At 42.5% G+C, this 23730-nt stretch overlaps 1 protein-coding gene across 2 annotated transcripts in view; it reads right to left on the reverse strand.

The window, feature by feature from the left end:
* SERGEF (secretion regulating guanine nucleotide exchange factor) overlaps positions 1 to 23730 on the reverse strand; it is a 259257-nt gene that overhangs the window by 105244 nt on the left and 130283 nt on the right. For both annotated transcript variants that reach the window (XM_024210433.2, XM_024210432.2), the window contains exon 10: positions 1250 to 1286. In XM_024210433.2, the coding sequence (XP_024066201.1) occupies positions 1250 to 1286 (37 nt within the window). The remainder of the gene's footprint in view (positions 1 to 1249; positions 1287 to 23730) is intronic.

The following is a 23730-nucleotide window of genomic DNA, read 5'->3' on the forward strand; positions in this document are numbered from 1 at the left end:
GAGGCCTCCAGCAGGGGGCCTCTGGGCATAGTCCACCCCATCACAGGCAGATAGGACTCAGAAAATCAGTTCATCCAAAGAATCCTTCTCTTAAAAAAAAAAAAAGTCTGTACTAAATAAAATGGGCTGCTTGGGCCTAAAATGGATAAGTACTAACCCTATTTTTGTAACACACACTCAAAATATTTTCTGATAAAAACTATTATATTCATAGTCTATCTGGGTAACTACCAGACTTGCTCTGATTTTACAGGATACACAAGGATCTATGTTTGGATACTGAAGGGCATGACTCCCACTGATTCCTCATTTAGGGTCACAATTAGGCAAATTCCTTGTTAACACCTTAAAGCCTGAACCAGTGGAGGAGTGTGGTCTAGTGGCTAGGGCACTGGACTGGGACTCAGGTGCCCTGGGTTTAATTTGCAGCTCTGCTACTGGCCTACTGGGTGATCTTGAGTAAGTCACTTCTCCCCTCTTTGGGCCTCAGTTTCTCCATCTGTAAAATGGGGATAGTGATACTGACTTCCTTTGTAAAAGCACTTCAACATCTACGATGGAAATAGTGCTATATAAGAACTGGGTATTAATAATTACTATAATTACACATCATGAGGGTTCAGTCCCAGTGCACATCAGCAGGTATCCTGTGAAGTCAGTAGAAATCCAGGATCTGATTATTTCTGGTACTGGAAGACAGGATTATCTTTCCATTGGCGTTAGGCCTAGAACCTTTCACCATTACTATAGGAGCCACATTTAAGTAGAGAGGTACTATATATGCTAAATAACGCTGGCTATCATATTCAACATTTTCAAAATTTCAACAAAAACTACAAGAATTTTTCCATGAAATATTTCACTTAAAATGTTTACCAATTTTTGACCAAGATTAGCTGCTCCTTTGAATTTGTGACTTCATGCTTTAATGGTTCGATTGTAAAATATGTCCTAGAACAACTTAAATTAATTTTGCTGTTACACTCATCTACTCCCTACTCTCCCTTTCTCTGTAGTCAGCAGGAACATTGAAAAGTGCTATCCAGGTATCATTATTACCAGTGCTTTTTATATTTCAGATTTCTTTTCTCACCAATACAAATAGATTGTTTCCTCCTTTCTGCTACCAGATGCAGCTCTACCAAGCATTCTGTAATAATTCACTGGGTACATTTTCTTTTAATCTTGTGCTCCTTACAAATGAGAAAAAAAGCAACCATAGTATTTCATATAAAATTAAGCTACTTACCAACTACTGCCAGATTATGCTCTGAGCCACATGCAATCTGCAAAAGAAATGTGAATGAATGAAAGAGAATCTGTGGACAAGTTTAAGTAGATACAGTACTAGGACAGAGACAACCACAACCATGACAGGAAATTAAAAATTAGGCTGAAAAACAATTGTGGTTTGTACAATGTAAAATTAAGTTTGAAGTACACTACTGTACATTTCTGAGAAAATTTCATTAGTGGTCTCACTTCATTTGTTAATAAACCGCTGTTTACATTAAAAAAAGACAACCAAAATCACAATTGGTACTTCTATCCTTTTTCATAAGGTAGACCGCAGATTTGCAAAGACCTTAACGTTATGCACTTATATCAATAGGACTATTTGTGCACATAAACTAAGCACGAGCATAAGTCTTTTGGGGATCAGGGTCAAAGGAGGAAAGATCAGGAATCAAATGGACAATGAAGATCTAATTTCCTTCTCACCCATTTACAGCTACTGATATTTCCTGAACATTGAGCATTCCAGCATTGAGACTTATTGGAAAGGCTGTGTGGGGAAGCTTCCAGTGATTCTATCCCCCCTGTCCTCGCCTGGAGGAGAGGACATGTACTGCAAAGGATTTCATAATGCAGATTTCATCATGCTCCTTCCACCAGCATTAAACTCAGAATTTTTTTGTAATTTGTATAGTTTAAAGAGGGAAATAATGCAATTCTTTTTTTAGCTTGCTTGTTAAAGGTAGCACCATAAACTAATCTGAAAGCAGCTAATTCGGCTGAAATTTTCCCCCATGTCAATTTGAAATGAATTCTGTCCTGATGATCTGTGATAAAAGCGTGATCTGTATTTTAAAAGGTTCCCCTCCACCACTCACTCTCTCTCTTTTTTCTCTGCCCAGGACTTTAAAGTCAGCAGAGACATGTACCCACAAAGCTTTTTTTTAAGTTTTGCTGCTGCTATGAAGATGGAAAATGCGTGAGCTGCTATCACACACGTCAGGGAAGCTCAGTGACCAAATTCCATATCCTAATTTAATCCCTAATGATTTAATACTCGTTCCTTCAGTGGACCATACCTACTGCAGGCAGGTAGTGCTACCTCTGCATTCTTCTGGAATATTGACTGATGGCAGCAACCATCTATCAGACATCATGTGGACTTCACTAGATAAAAGGTTCTTTTAATTACTTCCTTCTAGTTTTAATCTTTTGACCAAGTAAATCACCAGGAAAGGAACCCATGCACCCAGTTCATAATAAATCTGGAATTTCTGAGCATAATAAATCTGCTAATCTCTGAGGTTACTGAGCTAACCAGAATAAACTGCAATCAAACTATACTCTTCTACTATTAAAAAAATATAATATTTAAATAAGGATACTAGATTTATAGATTTTTTTTAAGGCCAGAAGGGATCATTGTAATCATGTATTCTGAGTCCGTGCATTGCAAAGGCCATAAGATTTCTCCAAGTGTTTCCTTCGTGAAACCCACAATTTTGGGTTGAGCTAGCATATGTCTATGACATCCAGTCTTGAATCATTGTGTTAGAAGTAAACGCTATAATCAAGGGTACTGAGTATGCAAAACAGCACTACTGTGACATGAAAACACCTTATTATTAGCTAACTGGTAGCTGGAAGCCCATGTTCTGGCAGTTGGGCCACGTAATCCACCATAAGTGGAGTCTCCCTCATACAACCAATGAAACTGTTGCTTGCAAATTAGCTGTAGAGTAACAATGGTGTCTAGACGAATTACCTCCGATATCACACTGGTCTCAGACTCTTGGCATTACATAGTGTGGCAAGACACCTTCTTGGTCTCACCAGCCTCAGCTGTTTTAGCCTTGGTGAGACGAGCTTGGGGTAAAAAAGCCCCTCTTGGCTGCACAAGGGCAGCCCGTCCTTTTCTCAGCCAGTGTTTTGCGCTTGTTTTTCTCCCTTATGGGAGGGAATGCAGCCTCCGCTCCTGGAAAGGCTTGATCCCTTGCTGCTACTCACCTACTGGTAGCTTGACTCCTCTCTCTCTCTCTCTTCCCCTTCTCCCAACAGGGGAGGGTCTAAAAAGGTCTCAGGCAGCCCTTAGTTGTAATCAGCTGATCCTAATTGACCTCAGGTAACGCCCTCTCAGCTGATCCTAATTAATCTCTGGTAACCCTTTCTCAGCTGAACCTGATTGACCTGTAGTCACCCCTCCTCAGTTGATAGGGAGGAGGGCCTTTTAACCTTCTGGGACTGTTTTCTAAACACACTCACACCCCTTGCAGCCATCTGTCCTGAATTTATCACAATAGCTATTACCTTACTGTCACATGGGTGTAATTCATCAAGTTAAAATGACCGAGAACTTAAAAATAGGATGGTAACAGACCATGAATCCCAGTGATGACTGAACCTGGTGATAGTCTGAACAATAAGCACTCGCAGCCACACTTGTAGCTGTTTCCATTACTTCACACTGACTCAGACATTCTAAGCTTCAGAGTGACGGACCATCCTGGAATCTTATTTCATAAAGGCTATACTAATAAAGTTGACAGCTGAGATTCAACAAATCTCCTCTGGTTTGAATGTATTGAGCCAAGAAATGGAAGCCTATGGGCTTAAACAAATTGTTTTAAAATCCATCATACGTTTTGTGATGGATCTCATTTTCTGGAACAATTAACATATGAGGACTGAGAGAAAACAATGGCCTTGGAAGGGGACTAGTTAAGTAGCTGTAAAACTTCTATCTTGCAATGTTACAGCTACTCAGAGCTTCAAGCACTGGCACATTAAAATGCATAACATATCGCTGTATTATTGTACTCTTCATGCAACATGACCATACATTATAGCAGTACTGATTTTTAATGTGTTTTCATTGGCTAATGCAGCCCACCAATGATGTTGGGGTTTAAACGTTGATGCCATGGAAACAAGATCTGCACATGGAAATGCATGTGAAGACTTGATGGGGGAAAAAAAATCAAAACAGCAAATTCTGTCTCTTCACTGCATGATGAAAAATGGGATATTAAAGCTGCTGCTAATAAAATCAATGTGAAGCATGAGCTATCTAATCTCATATTTCTATACAAAGTGTGCTGAACACAAACACTGTTTCAGATGGTTCTATGAAACAGGCTGTTCACCCCGCTTCTGTAGGTCTTGTATATTTAGAGCTAATGGCCCCACTGGAAATGCTGTGTGTTCAAAACAGAACATGCTGTTTAGAATGTGTGACATCTCCGCTAAAGAGGCATTTTGTTCCAGTACCTAATAACAACAATTATCCAGTCTGCAACTCTGACAGATAAATAAAGCAAGCTGGTGATCACTCACTGTTTTGTAATCCACTCATACAACTGTCACCAACAGCAGCACTCTGAGAATCTCTGCCTACACTACACAGCCATCCACTACCTCATTTACCGGAGTTTATGGGAATCTGCCACAATGGAAGGCAGCAGCAGAAACAGAGTTCACTGCATTATAGGCCTTGTCTACCGTGGTAATTTGCCCCCATTATAGCCATTGGTGACCAGCCATTTGTGTCGCTGCACCAGTGCAATCTCCTAATGCATATGAGACAACCCACTATAAGCAATCATTTATGCCAGTGCAGCTTTTTTCAAGCCGGGGAAAACTGCACTGGTGGAAACAGCTGCTGTGCCACCAATCACTGTAATCAAGGCAAGTCCCATGCATAGACTAGGCTACTGGCAGTCACCTTGATTCGCCCTCACTAGCACAGGCCAGGGACATGGCAACCCTTGTAGCAGCAGCAGTCTCCGTGCACCAGTGGGGCATTCACCCAACAGGAGAGCAAAGGACATTTGCACTGCTGCCCTAGCCCAGGGTGACGTCACTTTAAAATGTAGCCTGGACTCCACTAGGAGCCCCACTGGGAAAATCTTCCTAAGGAATTCTCTGAATTAATGCATCCCTCAGGCACCAGGGCCATATCCCTGTCTCTCACTGAAGGCTGTGCAGGCCTCTTGCAGAACCCCTGCTACAGTGGACATCTTGCTTCACTCTAACAGAAGACAGCATAACCCAGAGGTGAACCAAGGCTCCTGTCTGCTTCAACTTGAAGTGCAGGTTCATCTTGTGAGCATCCCAGACAGCATGTCAGCCCCTTAAAATATAACCCTCCCACCCTAAATTAGACAAAACTCACCCAACATAAAAAAAAGTATTAGTAGGAGTCAGAATTGATGATTTGTTGGTAGGATGAGGTGCCAGCAAGGGAGGATGGGATTACCAAAGACATAACGAACACTTATATTAGGTGCAACTAATTCAGCAATGACTGTAGTTTTGTAACACAAAGCTGGTATGTACTGCAACAGCCATCATTTTCTAGCTACCTGGCTTTTTTTCTGTGTTGCAGAAGAAATTAAACTTCTGCAGACATCTGTATATTCCTAGAGGATAGATAAATATGTTGAAATCAAGAATATTTGGAGCTTCTGCATGCAATATTGTTTTCCAGTTGGGCAATTATGTTACACTGTATATTTAAACATACATCAAAAGTCACAAATCTTAACAGAGAGTCAGAATCAATCTCTAGCAGTTATTGAAGCCCTCTGGAATAATAAACAATGCAACCCCCTTCAAATTAAAATCTCTCCTCTACTAAAAAAACCTATCTGAGAGTGTTTTAGTAGTTGTTCACATGCATATAAATGTATTTTAATCTCTCTATATCAAAGATTTCAAAGCAATACACAAACCACTAATCAAGGCTCATAACATATCTTTGAGGCAATGAAAGGCATTTCCAATTGAAACTGCAGAAGCAACTAGATGGAACCTAACTATTCAAGCTGAAATTTAGCTGACTCCTCAGTGTTAACAAAGACAGCAGCAGCACAGTGACCCCTTAACCCAGACAGCAAGCTAACATCACCACATCCTATAGCATTTTGTGTTACTTGGTGTTCCTCCTCATCATACTCTGATTTACTGAGCAAGTTATTTGGTGAGATCTGGTGGCACAAGGTAGCACAGCTGAGTATAAACATACCAAAAATAAGTAAGTTAAAATATTTAATTATTAAATTGATAAGATAGTGTGAGAGGGGGATGGCAACTCAAATCAGAGGCTTGTGAGAATAAGGCAAAATGTGAGGAAGAAAAAAAAAGTTAAGGGGAGTTCTCTGTTTTTCCTTTCCTGGGTGGAAGGATCTATCTTAGATACTTATATGACCTCCATCACCATGCCATCTGAGTGCCTCACAATCTTTATTGTATTTATCATCCCAGCACTCCTGTAAGGTACAGAAGAGTGATGCATTTTACAAATGGGAAACTGAGGAAGGACTTTCCCAAGGTGACAGAGCAAGGAATAGAACCCGGGGTCTTCAGAGGCCCTTAGTGCCCTAACTACTAAAGCATCCTTCCTTTCTCTCTCTCAATTTTCCCATGTGAAAGGGTATCAAGTCAGAGACCTACTGGAGCTGTAAAGAGGGAGAAGGGACTGTGTGGTGGGTTAGGAGGAGGCAGAGAGACAGCTGGACATGGTGATGTGAGTGGTGAAAGGGTGATGTGAGTGGTGAAAGAGAGAGAAGATCTCAAGCAGCCTGGAAAAGCTTCTGAACATTTTGGCACTTACCCAGAATGAGCCTCCAAGGCTTTTGAGCGTTGACCATGGCAATTCAGAGAAGAGGTAGCTGTGAAGCTATGCTTTACTCAGCTTCAAAGAGCTGCATAACATCCCACATTGGGCATCATGATAATAACCCTAAATACCTTTAGCAGGCCTCTAAATTATTTTTCAAATGACAGATGTCTAAGTGGAAAGGAACTATTAGGTCATTCTAGCCCATGGCCCAGCCAGTGCAGAAATGCTCCCTTAGTACATCAGCTTTTAAAAGTCCTTGGATATGGGGGCCTCCAGCACTTCCCTTCAGGGGAAAGATTATATTATACTATGGCAGTGGTTTTCAAACTGAGGTATGCATACCCCTAGGGGTACACAAGCTCTCATTGGGGGGTACGTCAGTAAAATCCTGTAATGACGGACAACCCATTTAATTTAGTAAGACTTCGCAATCTAATCATAAGTATATTATGACCCTATCTCAGATGGGGGGGACCCAGTAGATTACATTATTTGGAAAGGGGTACGCAGCCTAAAAAGTTTGAAAACCACTTTACTATAGGATTTCTAAGCCTGAATGAAGACATGAAGTTTAAGGACTTTGATTTAGATTGCAGTCACTGCCATTCTGATTTTTAGTACATTAAGGGATGGTTATTCTACAGACAGTACCCTGTGGAGTGAAGAAAGGGGAGGAGAAAAAGATGAAAAAGGTGAGCACAAAGGCACTCTTTCATCTAAGATTTGATATAGATGTTTGACCACAGACAGACATGATCTCCTTGACAGATCTTGCCTCGTTAAGGAAACCACCAAGGCCAGAAGCAGAGAAAGACTTTATTCCTCCAGGGATTAGAAGCCAAAAGGGAATGATAAGAGTTGACAGAGAGATTGCAGATGACTAAAGATCAAGGTTTATATAATACAGTATAATCATTCTTTCCTACTGCTGTTCCTTCATGCCCTTGATTAATGTATTGTAACTGATTTGTACTGTTTGACACATACTGACTAACTACATTTTGTATGCAGAATTCCACTGAGGGGGGAGGAACTGAATATAATTAGTGAAGCTGTCTTGCTTCCAATGATCCTTCACTAGGAACTCTGTGTTCCTCTTCCGGATCACTTGACTCCTGATTGATAAGGAGAGGCAGCTTGCTAACCTAGTCACATTCCTTGGTTAGTACCAGGCTAAATGCAGTTTATTGCAATACAAGCTAACAGCACAAGGGTATAACCCCACCCAGAGCAGCAGTTTAATGCCATTCCCTGCTGCTGGGTATGTCTGTAGAAAATTGTGAGGGCCAAATAATCATGAGATTTGACAGTCTTTTCTCTGTGTTTGCTATTTTCTGCCAATCTAATCTTTCGTTTATTGAAATACGATTTCTAGCTTTGTTACGAAGTGGGAGTCACAATAAAATTTAAAGTGAGGCTTTGTTATTTCAGCCTGGCAGAAAACGTTCCTCACCCAGACAATGGGCCAAATGGTGGTCCACTGCACAAAGCCCAAGCACATGGGCCTTTGCTGGGGTAGAGAGTACTGCAAGGGATTAAATCCTTGCCCTATCCCCTCAACTAACCTGGGGGCAGGAAACCTCCCAAACACTAAGGGGGTTTTATCAGTACATCAGCATAGTTTACAGACCAACTGGCCACAGCTTGTGTCCATCCCCACAACTGATCCCAAGCCCACCTCCTCACTGCAGACATGCAGAGAGATTCACTGCAGAGTATTGCCCAATTTGTGCAGGAGATGCAGAATTCCCCTTCCTGCTATCCCTCTGTGACACTTTGGATGCAATCTGGGTCTTGAATGTTTGTGGGAGTTGGAGACAGCATTAATCCAAAAGCAACAAAATATTTTTTAAAGTTATTTATAAATAACACCTCATAAAACTCCAAGCAAGGAGAACACACAGTGTGAAATGGAGAGGAAGAATGAAAGGTTCTATAACTGATACGGTGCTCAGTCTCCAGTCAGGATTGGGATCCCATTGTGCTGGGCACAAACGCTCACAAATGAGGACACGGTCCCTGCCCTGAATTTTTAGAATCAAAATGTGGGGAGAAGAGTGGTCAGACTAAAAAAGAACTTGGAGGGGACAGAGGAGTTGTGTCTGTTGTGAAGTGGGGACAGATGAACTGAAATGTCAAGAGGAAGCAAGTTCTACACCCATCTCTAGAAAAGCCTGACCAGCTGCAGACTCAAAGATACAAATGCTATAGAGATCAGAGTACACATACTCAGAATTAGGGTCAAGGCAGTGGCGGGGAAGTGGCAAAATGCAACCAAGGAATACCTCATCAAGATCTTTACAAATCAGCAGTGTCGGTTTACAGTCTCTCTGCCAGGTTCTAGGCAAGGAGTGTGAAGACAGCCAAGTGCATGTAATAGACACATGGTTATTCAAAGCAGAGGGAAAGCTAGTTGCTCTATTCTAAACAAGCTGAAAGCAACAGGGAAGCTGTGTTAAGGAGGAAGTTAGAATAATTAAGCCTCATTGTCATGAACATGTGTTACTATTGCAAGGTCATCAAAGAGTTATCAAAAGTTCCCATACCAGATACTTTCCTTCTTCCACATGTGAGGAAGAAGACATGGAACACAAAGCCTATATATTTCAAAAATTGTTAGACACACTCAGGGGTGAAAGTAACTTAAAGGACTTACCGGTACTCCAGAATCCTGCGGAGGGGGAGGGGCCTCAACCGGAAGAGGTGTGGCCTCTACCAGAAGAGGTGGGGCCTTTAAATCCTGGGGCTTTTAAACCAGGATTTAAAGGGCTTGGGGATCCGGCTGAAGCTAGGAGCCCTGGGCCCTTTAAATCACCCCCGGAGCTACCAGCTGCAGAGGCGGCTGGGAGCCCTGGGGTTTAGGCAGGGGTGAAAGTAATTTACATTTCTTACCCATATGGTCCAATCGCAAGCAACCCACCTCTCCTACCTACTTCATGGATCCCTTCCATTGCATGACATAGATATAGAAAATAAAGCTGCTACTACTACTAAAAATACTGTCTGTAATAAAACTTTAATATTGGAATAAGCCTGAAAAAGTGAAAACTCACTGTCACATGTTTCTCCATGTCTTCCCTCCTCCTCCAGCCAGGTTGCCGATGCTAGGCCATGCTTTCCCCCTGCCTGGCACTCAGCAGCGGCTGCAGGGGCTCCCCTCTAGGTTGCAGCAGGGAGACTGGCTGAGAGGGAGAAGCAAGCCTACCCCCTGTATAAGAACAGTTTTAACTCAGCTGTTCCCTGCGCAGTTCAGCCCCCGGGGTTAGGAGCCATTTCTGGCATCCTTGTTAATTTCACTCACAGTTGTTGGGGGGTGGGGGAAGGGTGTGTGTGACCATGGCAGGGGCAGTTCTTTTCTGCCCCCTGGATGAGGGGATCTCCAATACTACTATCATACAATAGTAGGGGCCGGTTGCTGGGGTCGGGGCAGTCGGCGGCAGGCTGCAGCTGCATTGTTTGTGACACACACATTCATACACATACATACTGTATGTATTACTGTCCTGTGGGGAAGGTGCCAGTGCCCTTTTTGGGGGGGGGGGAGAGACAAGTGTTTCTGGGCTAACACCTCAGGAACTTCTACTTAATATGTGCTGCTTAATGGAGTCCGTCCTTCCCCAGGGGGCTGTTGGTCCAACTCCTACACTGAAGAGCTATCTTTTTTGAGAGATCCATCCATACTGTACCTCTACATTTAGAACATACCTGGATCAGAGTAGATTTAGATCTGTGAAGCAAGACAAGAAGATTTTGTTTTCCCAGGACGACATTCATGTGGATGTTCCAAAGTTAGCTTTTGAGTGCCATACCCCCACATGGTGGGAGCCAGGAGGGCAAGGGACTGCGTTGCACCATGCCCACCAGTGCCCCGCTTTCCCTAGATCCTCCCTATTTCTTAGCAAGTCAGATATCAAGGATTTTTTAATCTCCCTTCCAGGCACATAAAAGAATGCAGGGGGCACACCAGTGGGTGGCTAGTAGTAGGGGAAGGCAGGGCAGGGGTGAATGAAGGACAACTGGAATAGCGTTCACGAAATATACAAGATACTTAGAGAAAGTTTTGTCAATTTCAGCCTCTGCACTCTGCAGGCAGGGCAAAACAAAAAGAGATCTGAGATTGCGCCCCATGTGATTATGCAGGCAGCTAGAGGGGAGAGCCCCTGCTGAGTGGGGGGTGGGGAGGATTTAAGCTGTGCAGCCAAATGCTTGTATTTGTTGTGTATATTAGTACTGGAGAGATCCCCTCATCCCGGGGGCAGAAAAGAACTGCCCCTGCCATGGTCAAACACACCCTCCCGCCGACCCCCAGCAACTGAGTGAAATTAACAAGGATGCCAGAAACGGCTCCTAACCCCGGGGGCTGAACGGCGCAGCTGAGTTTAAACTATTCTTATGCAGGGGTTAGGCTTGCTTCTCCCTCTCAGACAGTCTCCCTGCTCCCTGCTGCAAGCTAGAGGGGAGCCCCTGCAGCCACTGCTGAGAGCCAGGCAGGGGGAAAGCACGGAGCCTAGCATCGTCAGCCTGGCTGGAGGAGGAGTCAGACTGCACCTTTTCTTACCGGTCCTCCGTACCGGCTTACTTTCACCTCTGGACACACTACTGACTCTGCTATGCCACCTGCAATCAAATCTTTGTCATCAGATTATTCAGATGTTTTCAGCTCAAGACTTCTATCCTACAGAATGCCAAAAGGACAGGATTCCAGCATCTTCCTCCTATGGTATTAAATAGAGATAGAACTAGAAAACTAGCATAAAAGTCATCATTATCAATCCGAATGTGCTAATTTCTATCACTGCCACTTTAATGAAGCTAATGGTTCCATTAGGCAATAACTGTAGGCAAACACTCTGTCAAAGCGCACTCTATTATTCAATATTTAAAAGCCTAAAATACAAGTTACAAAGGTGAGTGTAATATTTGGTTATAAAATATCAACTTCTACATAGCCGCCTATTTTCAAGGTTCTTTTAAAAATGCATAACATTTGGGAACAGTTTTAGGCTTTCTGTAAGAGTCTGGGCTTTGCATCTTTTTCCTTACGGCAAAATAATCCATTATAGTCAATTCATAATGGATTAGGAATATTTTCGTTAGCCTAGAAGGAATGACAGAGCAGCTAGAACGTAGTGCACACATTCTGGGGAAATTCTGCTCTCACCTACACTTGGGTAAGCCTTAAGTAACGTCAGTGACTTCACTTGAGTTTTTCTGGATTTACAGGGATGTAACTAAGGGCAGAATTTGGCACACAGGACCTGCAAGGAAACTTAACACCACAGACTTACTTGGACTTTTGTAGCCTCATAAGTCTGGTAAAGGAACGAGATGTTAATTTTAAAAGTTTATTTCAAATTATTGACAAGTTGGTATGCCTCTCTTTTTTCTTGCATGCTTTTCATTTGTTTGGAGGAGCCCAAAGTATGTACATCATTTATTAAAAAACAGCAGCCAAACTATGAGGCACCGTTACCAAGTGGTAATTCTTGAAGTGAGACACCTTAAAGGGGCTTGACTCCTGAACTTACAAAAACCAACAACATAAACTGGGTCCGTAGCTTCCTCCAAGGTCATGATTTTCAAAAGGGACTAGTGATTTGGAATACTTCACTTTCTGGGTGTCCAACCTGACACACTTTAAAGGGGTCCAATTGTCAGAGAAAACACTGAGCACTCACACTGTGAAAATCAGGTTCTTTTGAGGGGTCTCAAATCGGGCACCCAAAAATGGAGACATCCAAAATCACTAGTCCCATCTGAAAACTGTGGCCAATGAATGTTGCTGAGAAGAATCACTATTAAGGAAGTCACTCAAACACAGTGGGGCCAATCCTGCACATCCTCACTTTCGTTAGTAGTCCCACTGAAGCTCAGTGAGGCTTGTTGGTTGCATAAATAAGAGTTTGCAGGCTCAGGCTTTATATGGGCACATTGTCTCTGCAGAGAAAGAAAAAAAAAAAGGAAGTCCATCATACTAGAGAAGGGAATGTTAAGGACACTGGAAATACAGCGCGTCTGCCAAGTACCCTGATTTGAAATGTACCTCAGGGAACTGGGTGCCTTTGAGAAACAAATTATGTAAGATAACCATCAATTGTTCGGGAAGACAAATGCTGTGCCCTGTTGTCAGCACAAGTCTTACAAATGTACACGCACAAAAATAAATGGAAAATTTTAGCACCAACTTTAATATGTAAGTCAAAAAAACAGCAGCACGTTATACTTCTCATCCCCTGAAATATGTCAAAATAAACCTTTAGAGGGAAAAGTATGAGTTTTATATACCAACTAACACATCTTGCAAAGAGGCTTTTTGGTTCATTTAGTCTCCAGTACAGCTGCAGGCATGCAGCTGCCATGAGAGTTAGCTTTGTATAAGTACCACAAGTCATGAATTCTACTGCCTGCCTGCTCCTTTACCCATTGCAATAAATGGTGCTTTTACCTTTAGGGTGTCACGTAACACTCTACTCTTGAATCCTCGATTCTATATTTGGGCAGCACTTACTAACAATCCATCACCCTGCAGCAAACTTATTGGAAATAAATAAATAAAGTGTCTCCATAAACACGCAATCTCCCAATACAAAGATGAATGGAAAAGTTCTCCTGGGTAACTAAGGATTAGCATGCAGTAGATAGAGACAGTGGAGCCTGCACTTTAATGCAAGTCTCAAAAGGAAGTTTGGGGAAAAACACATCATATTCTGAAGTGACACGCTGGCTGCTGTTAAGTGCATACTAATGAGAAAGCTGAATTAGCATAAAGCTTGTTTAATTCCATAACAAAACAATGTGAAGTCTTTTGCTTAGACATCTTGGCTGTATTGCACAGTAGCTGAATCAGAAAGCCATCCATCAACATGGAAACACAGTTGTTTGGCAAGGATGAAATGGGAGAAGAATGAGCTGCAAACCTTTGGAAGTAGCTGTATTGGGAGTGGGGTCAGAGAGCACAATATCCATTCCCTCCCATATAACCCCCCAAAAATGGTAGCAAGCTGGCCAATGCCAGCCTGACTAGGCAGCCCACAAACAGACCTCTACCCAGTCACGTTGTAGCACAATGTAAACTTGTTTCACGCTTCAATGCTACATTTTAAATCCATGTGTGGTAGTTTTCAGACTGTTCGGGTCTGCACCTGAGCAATGGCAAGACATTTCCACCTGGGATTTCTACCTCAGTGCAGGTGTTACAATTTACTCTGCATTGTTTTCATGCATAGGTATGATCATTTGTTTCCTCTCTGTACTTCTGCACCAGCTTCAAATTTCCTTTTTCCTCACCTGTTCACTCAGGACTGCATTTTTCAGGGCCAGGGATTCATGCACTGGCAACAGGGAACTAACTAGCCAGCATAACTTGGACTCTTCTAAGTTACATGGGGTGACAGGCCAAGTACACAGCCAGAAAATGATCCAGACAGTACCCTGCCTCCTAAATTGTATTATGCACTGCTCAGCTTTAGCTGATGATCTGGATCAATTATTCTTTATTACATGATCTGGAATGATAGCTTAAGCATTACCATGTTCTGATGACAGATGTCAATGATGGAGAAGTTTGCTGTAAGGAGATTATGGTCACTGCTTAAGGGTACATCTATACTACCCGCCGGATAGGCGGATAGCAATTGATCTATCGGGGATCGATTACTCATGTGTAGTGTAGACGCGATAAATCGATCCCCGATCGCTCTCCCATCGACTGTTGAACTCCAGCTCGGCGAGAAGCAGAAGCAAAGTTGACGGAGGAGCGGCAGCCATCGATCCCGCGCCGCAAGGACACGAAGTAAGTGATTCTAAGTCGATCTAAGATACGTCGACTTCAGCTACGCTAGTCTCGTAGCTAAAGTTGCGTATCTTAGATCGATACGCCCCCCTCCCCCGCCCCCCCAGTGTAGACCAGGCCTAAGATTTGTTTATGCCTTGAGTATGCGTGCGTGTGGAACCTACATCTACAAAAAAAATCCTGTGCAATAATCCTCTGTCTTCAATCATCCCTGTTACTGAGAGTGGAGATGATCCAATAACGATTCTGTCTGCAGTTGAAGCCAAAGAGGCCCTTCTGACTCAAACTTTTTTACATTTATATAGTCTGAGAACCATGCCTCTTTCTTCCTCAAAAGTAAACGCTTTCTTGATTAAGAAGCTGGAACATGAGACATGTGAAACAAAAAAAGTCAGGAGTACTAGGTCCACTGGGCTAAAGGGCTAACCAATCAGAGTATAAATAGACTCATTTCATATTTGTGATACCAACCTTGTAAGCATTAGAAGAAATAGGACCTGAAACATTTGGGGTGAGGCTTTCAGACATGCCCAGCATTGGCCTAACTCTGTTCCCATTGAAGTCAATAGCTTTGTATTATGTTATAATGCACAAACTACAGGGGGAAAAGGATGATTTCAGGTAAAGCAAATAGATCAACACAACTCTGACAAATGTTAACACCAAATTTCCAAAGTAGGATGGTAGTATTGAAATTCAAGATCCAATTATAGAATTTCCATAAATAAATCTTACAACTAAAATGCATTTTTCTTTTCTGTGGGACAGTTAAACAAAATTCACAAGGCAACTTGTCCTTACCAAATATAATCAGTTCTGCAAGATATGAAATCCATAATAGAAATTTAAAAAAAAAATTCTAACTGTTATATGGCTGATCCTATTATAACATCACTTTAAGCTGATCACAGATTGGTATGAGTCCTAGGAAATACCCCCGTTTGTGAAATACCTCTCATCATCATTCCCATATTCTGGAATCTTCAGAACAGCCTTGTAAAGTAATGACGGGCTGTTTTTGACTGCAATATAATTATACATAAGAATCCTCTCACTTTTATTTTCCAGACCTGCCACATGCAGACAATGCCATATACCAGATTTTGATTAGGAAAATAAAAATTGCGTTTTTTTAAAAAACAATACTTAAAGACATTTTCAGAATACATATACATGGTATGTATTGTACACATGCACACAGTTTATGCTGTGGTAATCCTGCTGTTCTTAATCTTTCCAATGAAGCAGGATCATCCTCTATAGTACTGTGTGTATTTAAGAGGCAAGTTAGAATAATGTTAAAAAGAAAAATGGATGGATAGCGAAGTTCTGTAACACAAACTTAGTTAGATAGGTCAAGATTAAGAAGGATTGTGAGGAACTCAAGAATGGCCTAAGAAAACTAGATAAATGGGCCACATAGTGACAGATGAAATTTAGTGTAGACAGGTGCAAGATAACATACATTAGAAGGAATAATTTAAACTATTCTTACATACTGATGGATTCTAAATTAGTTGGAACCTCTCAGGAGAGAGATCTAGATGTCACTGTGGACAGCTCAGTGGAGATGTCTGTTCAATGTGCAATGGCCGCAAAAAAAGCAAGATGTTCGGCTGTTATAAATAGGATAGAGATGGTAATGTCATTCTACAAACTGATTATATTTTACAGCCTCACCTTGAATGCTGCCAGGGCTAGGGGAGCTGACGTAACAAGACAGAGATTGAATGGTCTTGGTGTAAGAGAAATAATGGAAATGTTTAACTAGAACAGGGCCCCAGAGTCTGCCAGAGACAGGCATACTCACCATGGGAACAAAGAGGAAATAAACAGGAAGAGACAGTGAGATTTCACAGTAAAGTCTATGATCAGCCCCAGCTATTGTACAGTTATTTGGAAGAAAATAAATTGAATGATTCTTTATGTTTGAGGTAGCACTTGTTTGGGGGACAGTGTATCAACACATCCCCCGGGCACTGCATAGCCATGCCCCTTCCCTGCCATTGCTGTCCCCTTTCACGGCCACAGTCATCCCTTAATTTGGGGCTCCTAAGGCCTTCAGCCAGGCTCCAAACCCATTTAGGCCCTTGGATGAACATGGCTCATTGTATTCTGATGATAACGACCAAGAACGAAGCCAATCCAGGAATGTCACAAGCTGTTTCAAAGAGTATCATTCTTCCTAGGTGTCTTTATTTATTATAATCAGACTGATTGCACCCACTATAACTAAAGTTGTAAAACAGTTCCCATGCTCTAATATGCAGATATAATTTTCCTAAATGTTAACCTGGGGCAGAGGATGCTTATCATTGGTTTCTGCCTCAACGCAATCCGTTTAACGTATTGGAAGTCTGAGCAAGTTTTTCAGTAATGGTTGAGTGAAAACACACACAAACTTTTCTAACAACATTGGGTTTTGTCTGTTTTTAAGAAACAACAGCATAAAAAACAGCTGGAATTGAGTGTGGATTAGTGAAAGTGTTTTTAAAATACACTTTCCTCTTGTGTATTTTATTTCACTTTATGTAATACTGTTGGGTTTAACTATCACACTCTGTTCACAAAGCTAATGGATTGAATTGCATGTGTCGCATTATGAATTATAAATCCATTTGCACTATTCTTGCCCCTGCCATGAACATTAATACGGAACATTAATATTCCTTTTCCCCTCCTCACTTAACAGTAGAATTTAGATAACCACACTAACTTGGTAAACATTTCGCATGTTGGGGTGCTATATAAACAATAAATACTTTTAATATTTACTAGGAGTACTTTAAAAATTAGTATGGATGAACTCACATGGACTATGTAAATATACGTATATTAGGTTTATAACAACATTTTTGTGTAATGTATGCAAGAGAAACAGATGCATTTTTAAATAAAGAATCCAATTAAGGAAAGCCCAGATTTTACATTTGAGCTAAGCTATCTTGAATAAATTAAAACAAAAACTGAGCAAAATACCAGTGCAAACCCATTTAGTCTCTGCACTTAACCAGAACAGTCCTTTCTTTCACAACAGAGTCATAGGTGGTATCATCTTCATAGAAAACTACCACTATAGTTGGTGTCATATCCAGTTCACTGACTGAAGCCCCAATTCAGAAAAGCACTTGCTTAACCTTAAGCATCTGTTTAAATCTATCCCTATTCAGCAAAGTTTCTCATGAATTACTGTTGGAATGGAATCAATCATCATCATATGATATGAAAACATCATCTGGAGTTTTCCCCAAATACACAACAGAAATTGAACATTTCTCTTTTCTGCATTATTATTGACAATTCTGCCATTTCCATCTAATAATGGAACAATACCATTGTTAGGTTTCCTTCTGTTCCTAATACATATTTTTTAAATCCTTCTTATTGTCCTTAATTCTACTGGCCTTTGATTTCTCCTTGTGTCCTTTTGCTTCCATTATCAGTTTTCTACCATTCCTAGCTCCTGATTTATATTCATGATTACCAAATTTCCCTTTTTTCCATTTGTTATATGTACATATTTTTAATAGGTGTTTTTGCATCTCCACTAAGCCAGATTTGTTTTTTTTAACCAATATAGCCGCCTGCCTTGATTGTGGCTTTTTGGGCATTTAGTAAAATATTTTTAAATAGTTCCCAATTATCATTCACATTTTTCTGTTTACATTCTGTCTTCCAGTAGATCTGGTTCATAATTGTTCTCAGCTTTATGAAACAGGCCCATGTAGAGCACCAAGTATATATATTAGTGGTTTGGACTTCATTTTGTTTGAACACAACAAATGCAATCAAGTCATGACAACTTGAATCTAAGCAAATGGAGGCTACTTACCTGTAAATGAAGGTTCTTCAAAATGTGCGGTCCCTATCTGTATTCCACACGTGGGTATGCATGTGCTACCTGCACCTGAAATGAGAGATTTGTAGCAAGTAGTCTCCAATGGTCCGCACACACACAGGTGCTCTCCTCATGCTCTGAACTGAGGGCATAAAGAGTGGCATGGACCAACACTTCTCTAGTTCCTTCTCCTTATCTGATACAAATCAGATACGATCTGAAGCAGAGGAAAGGGAGGAGGGTAGTGGAATACAGAGAGACCACACATCTCAAAGAACCTCCAGTTACAGGTACATACACTCCCTTTCTTCAAGTGCTGGTCCCTATGTGTATTCCCTGTAGTTTTTTGATATGCAGTATTCAAACAGGAGGAAGGTGCGAGGATGCAGTTGGTATGGACGTCTGTAACACTGCTTACTCCACAGCTGCATGTGCTGAAAAAACCTGGACTTGGGCATAATGCTTTGTAAAGGTGTGGATGGCGCTCCAAGTAGCCACATTCCAAATGCCCACTATTGGTACATCTCAAAGAGATGCCACTGAGGTTGCTTTTGCTTTAGTGTAGTAGGCCTTTACCCTATCTGGAAGAGGAATGTGTGCCAAATGATAACGCTGAATGACACATCCAGAGAGCCACTTAAAATCTCTCTGAGTTGATAATGCTTGTCCTCATGATAGCTCTGCTATGGTAACAAACAAACTGCCTCAGTGTTTTCCAAATCAGTTTTGGTCTTTGCAGATAGATGGCCAAGGCACATCTGACATCGAGGGAATGTAGTCTCTTTTCTTCACTGGAAGCATGACATTTTAGGAAGAATATTAGTAAGTGAATAGGTTGGTTTGTGTGAAACTCGGTAATTATCTTGGAGATTAACTTTGGGTGGAGATGAAGAGAAACCTTCTCTGTATGAAATATGGTGTATGGAAGGACAGCCATGAGTGCTCCCAGTTCGCTCGCCCATCTAGCCAATGTGACAGCAACTAAGAAAGCAACTTTCATGGAAAGATGTGACATGGAACACATAGCCATCGGTTCAAAGGATGGACTGATGAGAGCTGAGAGTACCAGGCTGAGGCCCCATTGTGGTGTGGGCTTCATCACAGGCAGGAAGATCCTAATGAAGCCTTTCAGGAATTGAATTGTGATAGGGTGTGTAAAGGTAGAGTGGCATTCCATCAAAGGATGGAAGGCACAATTACAGCTGCCAGGTGGGCTTTCAGTGAGCTAATGGAAAGCCCCAACATTTTGAGTGACAGAAGATAGTCTAAAATGACATGGATACCTGCCAATTCTGGTGACAACTGTTTCCATTGTGACCAGGTAGGTAAACACCTCCACTCAGCTAGACAGCATTTTCTAGTGGAGATATTTTTGCTGTGACTGAGGATAGTTCAGCTGACCTCTGAACATAGAACGTTCTAAGTCTGGCGCCCATCCAAATATCAGGCTGTGAGATGAAAAAGGTCTGGGTTGGGATGTCTGATCCTGCCCTTCTTCTGAGTCAACAGAACCAGAAATGTCAAATATAGATGGGACAACATTTGTAGAAAGTCTAGAAACCAAAACAATCTGGGCCAATGAGATGTGATGAAGCTAACCTGGGCCTGTCATGGCAAATTTTCCTAAGAACATGGGATAGCAGGGGAATGGGAGGAAAGGTGTACCTTAGATAGTCCATCCAGGATAACAAAAGGGCCCCTGGGGTCTCGGCCTAATACTACTCTTGAACAGTGGATATTGAATTTCTTGTTTGTTTGGGAGGCAAACAGGTTCCAAGACGGTGTTCCCCACTGGGTGAAGATTTTGGTCAAGACCGAATTATGAACTTCCCACTCATGGTCTGTGGAGAAGTTTCTGCTGAGATTGTCTTCCAGAGTATTCTGTACACCAGGGAGGCTATATTGCTGGAAGTGCTATGGGGTTCTTGATGCACCAGTTCCATAAATTCACTGCTTCGATCCTCAGAGGAAGAAATGTCACTCTATCCTGTTTGTTTATATAAAAGACAGACCGTCATCATGCTGTCCGATATTATCCGGAAGTAATGGGACCATATGAGGGGCGAGGATGAGCTGCAGGCTAGGTGAACTGCCTTCATCTTCAGCAGATTGATATACATTCTGGCCTCTGTTGGGGAGCACGTGCCTTGTGCAGTGTGATTTGTCCATGTGAAAAGATGCATATGTGATTATGGCTGAGTGGGTTTGGCTGGAAGACAGAGGACTCCTGCTCACACCTGGTCTGGTTTTGTTCCCTGTAAGAGAGAGACTCTGACCTTTTGCTGGACCTTTACCCTGGGATTCATGTTGTCCTTGTCCAGTGAGTAAACAGACTGAAGTCAGGCTTGCAAGCAACAGTGATGGTGTCTGGCAAATGACATTGTGTATGCCATGTGGCCTAGTACGGAAAGACAGACCCTGATTGTGATATGAGGTCTAAGGGTAACTTGATTTATCAGGCTGCCCATAGACTGAGAACTGCCTACAGGGAGGTCGGCTTTTCCTGAGGACGAGTCTGGGGTTGCACTTATGAAATCTATAGTCCTAATCCAAATTGGACTGTTCTTCATTTACACAGACCCCAATGATGTCAAAGTGTAGTAAGAATAAGGTCACCAACTGGACCTCTTGACTTGATCTGCCCATTAGTAACAAGTCAACCAGATATAGGAAGACAGTGTAGCCATTGTGTCTCATCTGGGCCGACACCACAGAGAAGACTTCATGAAGACATGGGGTGCTGTCGTCAACCCGAATGGTAGTACTCTAAACTGGTGGTGCTCTTGCCCAAGTGTGAATCTGAGAAACTTTCTGTGTGAGTGGTGAACATGCACATGAAAGTAAGCATCTTTCATGTTTAGGGACATGAACCATGTGTTTTCCTCCAGGAACGGAATTTTTAATGCCACTATTATTATGCAGAATTTTCATTGCCAATAAAGACATTTAGTTGGCATAGATCAAGAATTGGTCTCCATCCTCCATTTGTCTTGGGAACTATGAAATATGGGGAGTAGAAACCCCTCCCTTGATTGCTCTCTATGGCTCCTTTCTGAAGGAGAGAGAGTTCACCTCCTGTCCTGATGAAGTATCTCCTCCGGAGAGTGGTCCCTGAGAAGGGGCTGGGAAAGGAATTTGTGGGGGGGAGGTGAGATCATCCACTCTGGTTCACAACTGAGTTTAACTGTAGTACAGTTGTCTGTTATTGCCCTCCACTTGTGTTCAAAGTGGGTAAGGTGACCACCAAAGGTTTGGGGGGGCAATACGGCATAGCATCAATATCTGTAGGCAACCTTGAGTGTCCCATCAAAACAAACCCTTGGATGATGGGTGGGACTGGGCAGTGGTCATAGAGGTGGAGGAAGCTGCAGACCTGTGTCTCTGAAACATTTGTCATTTGTGTAGTGGTTCATAAAGGCTCTAGTGATAAAATGCTGGGGTGGGGGTTTCTAGGCCTGTAAGCTTGCGTGTGGTGTTTTCTCTTTGGGGCCAGAGTGTAAATGCCCAGGGAGCAGAGTGTTGTCTTAGAGTCCTTAAGGGAGTATAGTGACTCAGTCTTCTCATTGAAGATATTAGATTCAAAGGGCAAGTCCTCAGTGGTTTTCTGGACCTCCCTGGTGAACCAAAAAGCAAAACCATGATTCTCGCCTCATGACTACAGCTCTAAACACAGCATTAGCTGCATCCACTGCTGATTGAAATGATGTCTTAGACACCAACCTGCCTTCACCAACAAGGGCTTGGACCTGAGCCCTCTTTTCCCTGGGAAGTTTGTCTCAGAATTTCAGAAATTTAGACTATTTTAGGAAGTTGTACTTTGTTAACAATGCCTGGTAGTTGGCAACTCTGACCTCGGTTGCCATGCTCTGTAACAGTTACTGGTATTGCCTGTGGTCATCATGCAGGGAATGGGATGATATAGCAACTGCCTCATCAGGTGAGAAGGATGACAACTCTCATGAGTGATGGACCAGGTTTGATTTCTTCCTCTGCAAACTCCAGTGTGATTCTTGCATGGATCCACGTCGTCTATTATACGGCTCCAATGGGGCCCAGTAAGGCCAGTAGGAAGGATTGAGTGGCTGGGAGGAGCCCCAAAGCATTGGTCCCTTGGGTACTCATAACCACGAGGAGAAGGATGGCTCCAAGACTTCCTATAGGTTCTGGGCTTGATTCCCTCATGGGGAAGGCTTCTCTCGAGCATCGGATTCATTTGATGAAAAGGTAGGCTCCTGTTCTACTGCTGGTACTGGCGGAAGAATTCTCTGACTTGTGGATGCAGAAGGGGAGGATCCCCTTCTCCTCGAAGTGGTTTCTGGTGTGGAAACCTCTGTAAGGAGGACTGGGCCCAACAGAAGAGGGGATTGAGGATAGGGCAGAGCAAAAATATAATCCAGTGAGATAAAGCCTTCAGACTCAAACCTTCATGGAGCTCATGGAGTCTCTGAGGTGGGAACCAACAGACCCAGGACATCCAATGATCTGGTACTCAGACAATCCCAGTTGGAGTGTACTGGAACCATCAAATGGAGGTCCAATATGGAGCTCCCCGACAGGATTGACAAGTGTCGATCTTTTGGCCTATAAGACAGAGCTGGTGGTGGTACCACCAGATTCTTCTTCCCTTGCACCTTTCCTTCTTCGACAGAAGGTTTATGCAGATTTAATTCCTTAGGACGAGATGAGGAGAATAGGTGTGGCCATGACCTCTCATAAAAGGGTTTCTCAGGCTTAACTGTTTTAGCCTTGACTCCAGAGCTTATGCTCTCAGTCTGAGGCCGCTGTGCACGGAGGTGTCCCTGGCCTGGATCTGACTGGGGACTGATGGTGTTCTCCAGAAGGTGCTTTCGCAGACAGAGGTCACGTCCCTCGTGGGTTTGAGGAGGAAAGGAACAGCAGATGCTGCACTTGGCAGCAATTTGAGCCTCTCCAAGGCCATAAAGGCAAGAGTTCATTGCTGATGGAGAAGGAACAGGGACAGGAGATACAGTTCTTAAACCTCAGGACTCCTGGCATGTGGTGATAAGAAGGAACCGGAGAGACGTCAGTCCATGCCACCCTTTATGCCCTCGGTTTAGAGCACAAGGGGAGCAGCTGCCTGTGCATGGACCACAGGACACTACTTACGACACACAGTCTCAGGAGCATGGAGCCCATGCGTATCTATCTGTGAAGGCACACAGGAAGCAGCACTCGAATAACCACAAATTTTTCGTTCTGTGATCAGTTCTCTTTATCTGTTAA

Source organism: Terrapene carolina, unplaced genomic scaffold, assembly GCF_002925995.2.
Source record: "Terrapene carolina triunguis isolate 2854851 unplaced genomic scaffold, T_m_triunguis-2.0 Scaffold715, whole genome shotgun sequence".
Lineage (NCBI taxonomy): Eukaryota > Metazoa > Chordata > Testudines > Emydidae > Terrapene > Terrapene triunguis.